Below are 13402 nucleotides of genomic sequence, written 5' to 3' on the forward strand. Positions count from 1 at the left end.
CAAAATTTAAATGATGTAATACTGAAATTAAGATATCTGTTGAAGAATTTCGGTCTTGGCTGCTGCAGGGTGCTGGTATTTTGAAAGTAACTCACGATTACCTATGGAAAATATATTTAAACCTGGATATTTTGAGTCTTTAAAAGTGCCCAAATAGATGTGAATGTTTTCCTAAACCATACTTTCTCATGTAGTTTGCATAGGCACAAGGCATTTGCAAGTTAATATATTAGAAATAGAGTTGTTTTTAATAATAGTGGTTACATTTCAGAAAACTATTTTTAATAAGTGCTATTTATGAGTATTTGGATATTTGCAGCTACACAATCAGGACAAATGTCTGGGGAAGGTAAAGCTGGTCCTCCAGGAGGCAGTTCCCGTGCAGCATTTCCACAAGGTGGTAGAGGACGGGGCCGTTTTCCAGGGGCTGTTCCTGGTGGGGACAGATTTCCTGGGCCAGCAGGACCAGGAGGGCCACCCCCACCTTTTCCAGGTAAAACTTTTCTTAAATTACCATGGATAAAACATGTCTACCTAATACCTCTTTTCCTTTTCTCTCTTTTTCAAGTAATGCATTATTAATGTGACTTACTCTCCTTGTTATGCTATTTTTGGAATCCAGGAAATTTGATCAAGCATCTTGTTAAAGGAACTCGGCCTTTGTTCCTGGAAACTAGGATTCCATGGCATATGGGGCACAGCATAGAGGAAATACCCATTTTTGGCCTAAAAGGTCTTTATTTTTCTCCAAACTTGCTTGACTTATATATAGAATATTTACATCCGTCTTACTTTCTTACCTCTTAAAAAAATCCTTTCAAGATCATTTTTCCTTGTTTCACTTTCTAGCTTGGCATCAGAGTAGAATATAAGGTGGGTGATTTCACTGTAAAAAGTGTGTGTACACGGAAAGATGGAAAATATCTCTAGGCATTGTAATATTTTTTTATTAAAGTTTTCGTTTCAATAATTTTTCTTAAGCATAAATTGAGCTAGTTAAATTTGTAAGGATATACTTCATTGTAGTTGGTAGTGTAACATTTACCATACGGATTTTATTTAAAGACAAAGACTTGGTGTATGCTTTATGCGTTTAAAGTATAATCTTGGCATATAAAAGTTAAAATATCTTATTAGTGAAGTGTTTTTTTTTTCTCTCTTTCTCCTTTGTTTTTTAGCTGGACAGACTCCACCACGTCCACCCTTAGGTCCTCCAGGCCCACCTGGTCCACCAGGTCCTCCACCTCCTGGTCAGGTTCTGCCTCCTCCTCTAGCTGGGCCTCCTAATCGAGGAGATCGCCCTCCACCACCAGTTCTTTTTCCTGGACAACCTTTTGGGCAGCCTCCATTGGGTCCACTTCCTCCTGGACCTCCACCTCCAGTTCCAGGCTACGGCCCCCCTCCTGGCCCACCACCTCCACAACAGGGACCACCTCCACCTCCAGGCCCCTTTCCACCTCGTCCACCCGGTCCACTTGGGCCACCCCTTACACTAGCTCCTCCTCCGCATCTTCCTGGACCACCTCCAGGTGCCCCACCGCCAGCTCCGCATGTGAACCCAGCTTTCTTTCCTCCACCAACTAACAGTGGCATGCCTACATCAGATAGCCGAGGTCCACCACCAACAGATCCATATGGGCGACCTCCACCATATGATAGGGGTGACTATGGCCCCCCTGGAAGGTAAGTTAGTGTGTATCTGTGAAAGTACTTGATGATAAAAGATAGGAACAATGACTGTAAATATTAGATTGTAGGTACATAAATATATTATTTCTGCCTTCCAAGAAGATGAGGTGTTTAAGCTGCTACCCTGTTTTAGCTGAAAGATACTGGTATAGGAGAATTTTTAGATGTGTTCTCTTTGTGGGAAAAGTAGCATGCTTCAATATGGAAAAGTAACTACTATCTCGAAAGCACATGTCAGAAGCAGCTAGTATGAATTGCTCTACACTGTTGTGACTAACTGAGGACATCTGTTGAGTATGAGTTAAGGTTTATGTTTTTGTTTTACAGGGAAATGGATACTGCAAGAACGCCATTGAGTGAAGCTGAATTTGAAGAAATCATGAATAGAAATAGGGCAATCTCAAGCAGTGCTATTTCGAGAGCTGTGTCTGATGCCAGTGCTGGTTTGTGTATTTCTTGTATTAATATTTCTTATTTATGTTATTAGGAATGACCTAAAAATGTAAGTACAATCTAGAAGATAGGTCATTTACATGTAGTAGTTCTTCTTATATTCCCAAATCATTACCTACGATTTATTTAAAAAGCATTGAAAAAAGTTGTGTGTCACAGTGTAGTAGGGAAAATCCAAATTTTAAGTTATTTGGTATAGATTTAAGTCTTACCCTTGACATTTAATGGTTCAGGGGCCTCATGACACCTTATTTATTCTTATATTTGCAAAATGATAATGTGCTTCACACACCTATAATAAGTTGAGTTAATACCATGAGCATGAAAGGCTTTTGCAAATGGTGAAACACTGAAAGAAGACATTGTCTTGCATAGTTATTTTATAGCACAGTACTTTTGTAAAATGCCTTATCACTCTTATCCCAAGTGGTTTGATGGTGTTTTGAAAACAAAATTTGTTTGACTTCAAACCCTTTCCTTTCCCTCACAGGTGATTATGGGAGTGCCATTGAGACACTGGTAACTGCAATTTCTTTAATTAAACAATCCAAAGTATCCGCTGATGATCGTTGCAAAGTTCTTATTAGTTCTTTGCAAGATTGCCTTCATGGAATTGAGTCCAAGTCTTATGGTTCTGGATCAAGGTAAAACTTTCCTGTCTCATTTCCATTTTAAAAAACTGTTAGTTTACAAATGGAAAAAATACTGTGAGACTTTAAAAGGAGGACTTTGCTTTTACCTACTGATTATTTAGCAGCTGGAGTGGTTTTTTTTTTAACTCTAAATGTTAGTTGCTTGCTTAAAACCCTTTAAAGGCTCCTACTCAGTCTTAAAGCAAAACTGTAAAGATTGAGGGACTGTGTGATAAAGCCCCTGCCTATCTTTTTAGCCTCATTTTGTACCTCTCCCCTTACTCACTGTTCTCCAGTGAGTATTTCTCCATATTTCTCCTTTTCTTTAGGTACATCAAATGTTTGACCACCTCACTTTATATTCCTTCTGCTGGGAGCAGTTTTCCCTGTCTCTTCACATAGCTGGCTCCTTATTCTTCACGTCTCATTCTAACTTCTTAGGGTGGGGCTTCTCCCAAGTTAGTCTGCCATATTGTTCTTTTTATTTCTTCCATAGTACTTACCATAATCAATTCTTACTTGTTATAAGGCATATTTTTCCTCATTAGAACACATGTTGAATGATGGCAGGGGATTTATCTATCCTGCTTACTGTATTTCTTTTCTTTTAAGAGATGGGTCTTGTTAAGTTACCCAGGCTGGTCCTGAACTCCTGGGCTCAAGTGATCCTCTCAGCTTGGCCTCCCAAAGTGTTGGGATGATAGGCATGAGCCACTGTGCTCAGCCATGCTCGTTATAATATTTCTAATGCCTACAGAGTGTGTGGTACAGAATGAGTGCTAAATAAAAATTTCTCGAATGAGGGAGTGACTGAATGAATGAGTGATCTATCTTTTAGGTAGTTCCTTTTTTTTTCTTTTTAGCATTGCTGCTAACTTTGAAATTTTATATATTTTTGAAAGGCAGACCTTTAATCTTCACTTGGTATTCTTAGATATGTCTTTAGTGTACTCTATCTGGTAGTAATCTTTAAGAGAAAAGAGCTTGCCTTTGACATGGTCCCCAGTTTTGTAATTATTACCTTTTTGACCCGGTGTAAGAATCTTTGTGTCTAAACAAATTTGTCATAGATATAGTTATCTTGTATCATATTTTTAAGTTTTGAAGTCCAAAGTAATAATTTTTAAATCCCAACACTTTGGGAGACCAAGGCAGGAGGATCATGTGAGCCCCAGGAGTTTGAGACCAGCCTTGGCAACATAGGGAGTTTTTCTACAAAAAAATTTAAAAAATATCTGGGCCTGGTGGTGCATGCCTATAGTCCCAGCTACTTGGGAGGCTGTGGTGGGAGGGTTGCTTGAGCCTCAGAGGTCGAGGATGAAATGAACTGTGATCATGTCCCTGCACTCCAGCCTGGGTGACAGAGAGAGAGAGACCCTATCTTGAAAAAACAAAGTAATAACTTAGGCCTTGATCAAGGATTTTAGCACCTAATGTTTGCTAAGCTTAGCTGTCTGGTGCAGAAATACAAGACATAAATATTATTTCGTAGACAGTTATTATTTCCTTACTGTGAATTTAGCAGAATTTATAGAAGTCTTTTGGGTAGTAAGCTTTGGTTAAATTATTTGTTTTTAAAAAATGGCAGTTCATGAAACATTTCTACTTATTAAATACAATGTGAATACTGTATCTATTCTTGCTACTGGTCATAATTGTTAGCCCTCTCCCATGCCTCTTCTCCTCCCCTGAATATAACATGCGTATTAGAAAGTTTCTTTGTGTTGGATGCTGCTCATGAACCATATGTTAAGAGGTTGTCATATTCATGTTTTTAAGCCCCATTGTGTGTTGTGATTTCATGACTTTTATATCTAAAAAAACCATATTGTAGATGTTCTTTAGCTTGAAACACGAGTGCTTTGAAATTTTCCCTTTACCTTTGTATTTGTGCATTCAGTAAATACTACACGTCTGTTTTAGGCTGCTAGTTTAAATAGATGATGTGATGCATTTCTGTGATGTGTCTGGTTGCTGATTTTTTTGTTAATGTTTTTAATAGTGAAATTTCTGATTCATGCTTACTGGTGAGTTGGTAAGTCGTTATTGGCAGCTCAGGATAGTAAGTTTAAACCAGATTTACAAAGAATTTTTGCTGCCTAAGTTTTTTTAGACATCAAAAAATTGAATATTTTTAAGCTATTTAATTATGGAGAGCGTTAATCCAGTAATTTTTTTTAGAAGACGTGAACGATCAAGAGAGAGGGACCATAGTAGATCACGAGAAAAGAGTCGACGTCATAAATCCCGTAGTAGAGACCGTCATGACGATTATTATAGAGAGAGAAGCAGAGAACGAGAGAGGCACCGGGATCGTGACCGAGACCGTGACCGAGAGCGTGACCGAGAGCGCGAATATCGTCATCGTTAGAAGGTGGGTATTCCTTGTTCCTGTTAAATGTGTGTGTATTCTTAACAGTAACTATAACTCCAAGGCTACTGTTTATGCAGTATATACCTACATTTTAAATGGTCCAACTACTTGTGAATTTACTCTTCTGGAAACATCTGAAACAAATTATAGGTAAGTAATGACAGGTAAAAATTTTGACCCTTTATCTTATGAATATTTTATTGCTGAGTTATCACTTTCAGGTTTCAAATAGTTAATGGTCTTAACAAAGCAAGGAAATAATCAAGAGGACTCATTGTGTACTTCTAAAATCTAAAAATTGGGATTCTTGTATCACATACGTAGGTTGCATGCAATTTAAAATACAAAACACAGGGAGTTATTTCACATATATATTATGTGTTTGGATTTTTAAAAATAAATGGAAAGTTACTATTTTTGAACTAGTTTTATTTGTCCCTAAAAATTTATGAGAAAATCTAACACAATAATAGTTTATAATACAGGAGGGTGTTTTCTCAACATTCAAAGAGACTTTTCCTTTAAAAAAAAAAAAAATTTTTTTTTAGAAGAGACACTATCCTGACATCTGCTTTTTGTTTTTAAAAGAAACAGTATCCTTTAATTTGCAAAGAAGATGTAAAAGTTAATCAATTAAAATGGGTTTAGGGTGCACTGATTTATATCTAAAAATTTTAAATTGTGTCAAGCCATATACCCAAGTTTAGAATACCTTGAAATAATTTTCTTTGATGTTTCATTCATAAATCATAATCATTGTCTTTTTTTCTGTATTTTAAAACTATTTCTTGTGTACATTTTTCATAAAGTGGGAAGAGTTGTCTGTTTATGCTTCATTTTCACATGTAATTTTATTTTTTATATTTGTTAATAGCATTTATTCATGTGAAGAGCTGGGGGAGGGCACTATAAGGCTTATGCATGTGACACAAAGGTTATTCTGTAAATTAAAATATTTTTTCTTTATATGTTGGTTGGCATATTCAAATTAAATTAAGGCTAAACAAACCCCTCATAGGTAAATACTCTTTATGTGATTATTTTCAGTAATCATGGGAAACTTACTGAAAATTCAGTCATGGTAATTGTTAGTATTTAAATTGTTATGGGCAAAATTAAAGGTTTTATCAAGTGTATGTAATTCTGTGACAGAATACCAATTTCTTTAACCATAACAGATATGCAAATGAGGTCCTTAAATGCCTAGAAAATAAGCATGCTATTTTTATGGAACACAGATATAAGCTCCTACACTATTTACAATTTTAAGGGCTTTTTAAGTTAAAAGGCTGGTTTTGATACTTTGCATTTTGAATATGCAGATTGAATATCAAAACTTTAATTTGTAGTTTTCCATGTATTACAAAATTTAATATAAATCTCAAAACATTCTTTTAATGTGAGGCAAAAAAATCTTTTACTTTTAAAACTAAGCTTATTGAAATTGATATTGTTTTTGAATGTAAAAATTGAATGTTGTATTATGTAAATCTAAACACTAAATTTTAAAGATGTAGCACTTTTTCCCCCTGAGTTAAATACATCTGATCCCATCTTAATGAAAAAATTCTCAATATCCATCAGTTGCTTAAACTGGATTGTGACTGGGTTATTAGTTGAAATGCTTGTCTATGTCAGTCATTTCCATTATAGAAAGGCACAGATTCTGTAAGTTACCTATTTTTTTGGACTTTATAAGTTATCAGCAAGCTTCTTGTTAGTTAGTAAAGGCATGATAATGAAACTTGAATTCATCTACAAAATTGGATGTGCCCATCAAGGGGCCTCTAAACCAATTTAAGCCCAAAGTTAACTAATTACAGTTTCTACTGGTTTTAGTAAAACTAGCATAGTCAACCAAGTAAACAAAGTCCATTGTTAATCTTATTTGAGTTAGCTAACATTACATTCTAGTAATGGGTACACCTAAATATATCATGACTTGAGTTTCATTACATTCAGACATTAACTACAAATTCCTAATGTGCAAACTATTGTTGACATTTTTCTTAATCACTGATGTACCATACCAGAATTTCCATGTTTTGTTTGTACATTAATCAGAATTGAGTTGTAATACTGTATGTGCCTTCATCCAAGAAAAATTTTACATAAGCATTTCTAGTGCAAAAAATTCTGTTATCCTGGATTATTGTACGTTTGCTATATCAAACAGTATTGTGGATGTAGACTTGAATAAAGGGGTGGGGACTGGGATTAAATATATTCAAGTAAAACTTTAAAACAAAAGCTATCTGCAAATTTGATCACCATCATAATAAGGTCTGTTGACCTTTTTAGAAGTTTTAAAATATGAGTCCTTTTGAGCTTTCATGTAAATCTTAAATGGACCAAATGGACTGAGTGATTTGAAAGCTAAAGTGAATGTCACTAGTAAGGCTGTATACAAATAAAATACTAATGTAATCTATTAAAGTGATGACGAATGGCTAAAAGGGCAAGTTCTTAACTTTTTAACTGGAAACGTAATGATCTTGGCAAGCTGTTAATGTCTGTCCCATCTTAATTTTTTTTTGTGTTTGAACTGTTGGTAATGTTAATTGCATTCTCTCATTTTAAAATGTATTGGTTTTTCTAAAAGTATTCAATATCTAAGTTCAAATAGATAATATTTTAATGAGAAAATACCAATATTGTAAATTTCAGTATGTAAATACGTTGTGCTTCATATTCTGTAATTTCTACCTCTATTCTCAGACCACTCTGAGCAAAATAAAAGTAGTTCGGTGCTTTACGATTGTACATTTTTTTACTGAAATAATTTTAGTTTCATAGTTGAGTTACTTAAAAGGTTACGTTCCTCTTGTCACTTCTTTGGAACATCCCTACTCAGCAAATTTGTGTTAACAATTCAGCTTTTCTTTGTTTACTGAAACCAAATTGTGTTTTTTTAAAATACTCTTTATTCAGGCTTTTCCTCTCTCTATTTTATGAGGTTTTACAATTCTCAAATCATTATCCATGACAATTTTTAAGCATTGGGTATGGGGTCTGGATTAAATAACTTGCCTTTGCTATCTGATTACTTTTTTTTTTTTTTTTTTTGAGATGCAGTCTTGCTCTTGTTGCCCAGTCTAGAGTGCAGTGGCACAATCTCAGCTCACCACAACCTTCACCTCCTGGGTTCAAGCAATTCTCCTGCCTTAGCCTCCGGAGTAGCTAGGATTACAGGCATGTGCCACCACGCCCGGCTAATTTTGTAGTTTTAGTAGAGATGGGGTTTCTCCATGTTGGTCAGGCTGGTCTCGAACTCCCGACGTCAGGTGATCCACCCATCTCTGCCTCCCAAAGTGCTGGGATTGATTACAGGCGTGAGCCACCGTGCCCAGTCTAGTCTGATTACTTTTTTCCTACCTTAAATATCATGATCTTAGGATCTTAGATTTTGTTATTGCCCAAGATTTAGGATGCTTTGCATTGCGTATTCAGCTTATTAGCTTTGTGTTAATTTTGAAAAAAAAAAAAAGCCAAAAGAATAAAAAAAATTCTTACATGTTAAAGATGTTTCATTTTCTTCTTAGTGTTGCTTTGAGGCTTATGTGAAAATTAAATTCTCTTAATTACCTGGTGAATGATACTGGTTATAATAAGATTTTAAAATTGTTTCTGCAGCTGTTAGGTTATGTGAGGTCTGCGTTATAGCTCCCAGCCCTGTTTCCTTGTTTTCCCATGTATCCTAACTGCTCTGCTTCATCTGGATATGTATGCTAGCTTTCATTGCTTTAGCTCTGATTTTTCTTACTTTGAGTATTCACAAAACCTGTCTCACTACACAGCTGACTTAATTGAAGTTACAAGAGGGAGTAGGAAGTGATCCCTTGAATGGATGTATAGTGTGTTTTGCTCACTGTGGTTTAAGAATATAGTTTTGTTTACAAATGATTAATGTTCCCTGTTGAAAAAAAAATTCAATGCCAGTGTGAGTCATCTTGCTCTCTCACCGTCATCTCAGTGTTAAATTTACTACCATTGTTTTAGTTTGTAAAATAGATTGTTTTGAGTAAATTCTGTCTTGAATGAATATTTAGTTAACGTTGTTTAAAGAAACCTAACAACCAAAAAGGGGTAAGGGTGCCATTTATGCTATCCAAATTTTATGAATTTGTGGTAGCATGTTTTGACTCTCCATGAATTATAAATAACAGGTTATTTTGAGATGTTCATTTTGTAAATCTTTTGGGAACAAACCTCATTTTTCTTTGAATGTGATTAAGTTTATTTCTATTTTACTGGGTTGTAAGAGCAATTATGTATGTGTTTTATAGAGTAATAAAATGCTTTACTTAAAATGAGGTAAGTACTATGTACAGAGGTAGAGAGATGAAAATATGAAATGTTTTGGTAGCAAGAACTTCTTGTAAATATCTACAATAACTAGAATTGTTTTTATGTAATATGTTCTAGTCAACACAAGAAGGAATTTTGATTTTAGAGTTAACTCATATGTAGATAATTATTTCTCTTGCCCACCTCATTTCCATTCCTCTTATTAAGGAGAAATTTTCAGATAGAGAAAAGTGAATTTTATTTCGTTGAGTTAGTAGTGCATCTCTAAAATTATGAGAATCCTTTTAATTCAGTATATTAATGTGAAAATCTATAAAAGTGCCCTATCAAGTATTTATTTAAATCTTAAAAGATGAATTTACCATGAATTTAAAATACTAATTCTAACAAATGTGCATAGATAAATTTCTAACAGAAACAGTTATAATTTGAGTTGTTAATAATGGCTTGATATAGTATCTTAAAATACAAGTACTTCTCTGTGTGTTGAAATTTTACTTAGTGCTCACTTTAGTTTACAGACTTTATTAAAAAGGTGTAGATTCCATTTATCATCTTAGTTGTTTTAACATCTGTTTACATAGGCCTTTCTTTTATAATTAATAGCTAAAGCAAGTAATTGTGTGGCTTTGACATTAGATTTTACCAAATGATACATTGAAAACATGGACGTTGAATGTATTTGTCACTTTTAAGCTTCTTTTTGATATCTTTGTTGATGTAGTTGCCTACTTAGACATTTGAGAGTATAATATGGAATTGGATTATTGGAAATGGGTTGTATTGCCTTCAAATTCACTTTCGTTTAAGACTGTAAAATTTGTATTTCCAAGTGCATAAAATGTAAAGTGTTTAGAAATAGAAATAAAAACTGCTAGACTATCCCCCATATTTTATGTCTGTATGGTGAAAATTAGATTCATTAATAGAAAAGATCTATCTATAAAGTATAATCAAACAAAAGAGTGCATTAGTCCTGGGAAAAGATGTGTGTTGCAATTTTACAAATGGGATTCTCTATATAAAAATAGTATAATTCTCCACTGGAGTGATAATGATACAAAGATGCAGTGTATGTGATATGTTTTATGGAAGAGTTGAATATTTTTGTTTTGCTATGACTTTAAATAGTTTTTCCCTCTTAATGACTTTTTATCCCTTCCAGCGCAACAGAAAATTTAGGGAGATAGCATTCTTTTGCAGTTAGATTTATTAATTTCCCAGTAATTATTATTTCAGATTAGAACATATGCCTTGTCTCTCTCTAATACATAAACCTGTTTTTTAATAGTGTAGTGCAGATAATAAAAATAAAACATTTGAAAGCTGCCATTTTATATTTTTTCCCATTAAATAGTTTCACTAAATAGCTTCATCAACATAAGATGAAGATGCAATAAAAGATAACAATAGTAATGGCTGAAGTTATCTGAAAGATACAGGCATATAGAAACTATATATATAAAAGAGAAGTCTGGATTGTATTTTTTTTTCTTTTGCAGTTTTAAAATTTTAAGTTATTACTGCTAGGCAGTGTGAATGCATATATGTACTGATGCTCTTAAGATACAACCTAGGAAAGGACATAATAGAAAAATTTATAGCAGTGGCAGAAGTAACTCTTAATTGTAGAGCAAAAAGTATTTTTCAGTTATTTTTATTTCAAAATATCACTAAACTGTGCCCTATGAACATGTTCAAACTGAAAAAAAATTTTAAAAAACCTTCTGCCCTCTTGACTCTTAAATCACTTTATTATTGAAGTGGTTTCTTGTCATTTATACTTTCATTACCGACTGTTTCAGTGGTTACTTATATCCAAGTTAATTGAATGTTTCTTGTGAACCTCTACCTGAAGTTTGCATATATATGTATTCTTTAAATTTTAGTTTATCAACTTTATTCTATTTTTTTTCTTTTATGTGAGTTTTAAATGAACTTTATCATTGTAGATTCCCACTTAGCTTGTTTTGGTTAGTTTATAATACTACGTTAGGTATTTCTATATAGGTGGAATAGAGTAAAAGTAAAGTAAATGTTTTAAATTTGTATTACGTCTAAAGATTTGTACGTGGATGTCATTAATTTAAATGTCCATACTCTATTTATAAATCTTACTTACAAATTTTGTAAACCATTTGATTTATAATACTTGCAGAAGTTCCTGTATGCTGTTAAATAAATTAATTTGTAAAATAATTTTGCATTTTATATTTAGTTCAGCATTTAATTGTTAAATGAGTTTATAGACTTGATATGTGGGTGAATGAAAAATATTTACATTAAAATCATCCAAGCATTTTCCATTTATTTTTGTAGTATGCATATTTTAGAAAATGACTTATGAATGTTTCCATCATCACAGAAACAGTAGCTGCTATATTTTCATTACTGCTTCAGTCATTAAATTTATAAGGCAATAATATTTAAGAAGAATGAAATCAGAATGTCTCAGTTTAATCATCAGGTAAATTGGAACATTTCACCACCACAAAGGCAGCTACTGTTTCAGTTAATTCTTATTTTGTGTTAGAATACATAACAGTGAAGTAGATGCACGACTTGTGTATGTATAGTTAAGCCAGCGTTTTTCTGTGTATTTTGGGGAATAGCAAAATCTACATCACAAATTTTGACACATTACAGCTGAAGGAAGAGGATCACCTTCCAAGACAAAACAGTCTTCATGGGGGAAAAATGACGCTTGTCCAGCAGTTTGCTTCTTGTGATTGAACTGAACCTGTAAGGATTCATGGATAAAATGAACAGGAATAGATCTGAATAAAGCAAATCTGCATAAATGGTAACCAGTAGCTCTACTTTTATTTTTTATGTTGCTTAACTGTTTTATTTGAAGGAAACCTGTGTGATTTAAAAAGTTATAGCTTTTGCAACTTTATTACTGGTTATATACATTTGGCCATTATGATGTGCAAGCAATTGGAAGAAAAGTCAAGTAAATGCTTGTTTTTGTAGTAGTTTGTTCTTGTTAAAAATGTTTATATGATAATGTCTGTAAACAGCATCACTTTGATTACAATAGATGTAGTGTTGTAATAAACTGTTTAATGGGGCTGATGTGTAAAGCTGTTCAAGTTATTTGATGTTTACACCTCAGGGAAAGTCTTGTGTTCAGCAATATCTAAAGATAATGTTACTATGACAACATTTTTACTGTCCTTTAAAGCATTGCAATAGCGTTTTTGGATATGCCTCAATCTAATCTTGCGTTCAGTGAATTAAACATAGTAATTGTCTTTTGCCCTTGATTTTGATATTAGAATAGGTGATTACATGGATATTTAATATTTATATATTCTGCTTTTCTAGCTGTTTTTACCTAGTTAGCTTGTGACTTTGCTGAATGGTATGTAAACTTGTAAAAATAGAGATTTGACAGACATAGCAATCTAGTCAATGTGTAAGGGGTCAAAAAAACAGAGGTTTTAACACATAAGTAAAAACCTGTACATATTTGATGTGTAATGCAGGTTAATTACAACACAGATGTACCGAAACACTTAATTGTGAACCGCTAACATTGAAGAAATTTTGACAATTCTGATTTGATGCTACAATTACTTGCTGTTTTTATTGATCTTATGGTTTATTTCTTAAGCCATAGTCAGTGTAAATACAGCCCTGCAGCAGGTAAATGTGAGTAAAGAGAGCCTTATATTTTCCAATTGGTATAAATTTTTGAAGGATGTGATGTTCGTTAACATTCGGTTGTATTCCCCAGTATTTGTAATGGGAAATTACAGATAAACCGTGTCTGCACAGTTTAAGGAATACTATGTATATTCATGCAGCGTATTGATTCATGCTATAGTTACTTAATCAAAGATTTTTTTCAAACCTGCCTTACATATAGGCCCACTTTAAAAGCACCTGACTAGCATGTGTTCTTGATTGCAAAATTGGCAGAGGCAGGGTGTCAACTTGA

The 13402-nt window shown here is 33.5% G+C and overlaps 1 protein-coding gene across 4 annotated transcripts in view; it reads left to right on the top strand.

Annotated features, from left to right (window-relative positions):
• Positions 1-12530, top strand: part of CPSF6 (cleavage and polyadenylation specific factor 6) — a 32399-nt gene extending 19869 nt beyond the window's left edge. The window contains exons 5-11 of one of the 4 annotated variants that reach the window (XM_034936213.3): positions 320-493; positions 623-733; positions 1179-1683; positions 2017-2132; positions 2633-2786; positions 4956-5148; positions 12103-12530. In XM_034936213.3, coding sequence (XP_034792104.1) covers positions 320-493; positions 623-733; positions 1179-1683; positions 2017-2132; positions 2633-2786; positions 4956-5145 — 1250 coding nt within the window. In that variant the 3' untranslated portion in view covers positions 5146-5148; positions 12103-12530. The remainder of the gene's footprint in view (positions 1-319; positions 494-622; positions 734-1178; positions 1684-2016; positions 2133-2632; positions 2787-4955; positions 5149-12102) is intronic. The other 3 variants (XM_034936214.3, XM_034936216.3, XM_034936215.3) reach the window with 3 other exon arrangements.
• The last annotated feature ends 872 nt before the right edge of the window (positions 12531-13402 follow it).

This window comes from Pan paniscus, chromosome 10 (assembly GCF_029289425.2).
Source record: "Pan paniscus chromosome 10, NHGRI_mPanPan1-v2.0_pri, whole genome shotgun sequence".
In the NCBI taxonomy this organism is placed as follows: domain Eukaryota; kingdom Metazoa; phylum Chordata; class Mammalia; order Primates; family Hominidae; genus Pan; species Pan paniscus.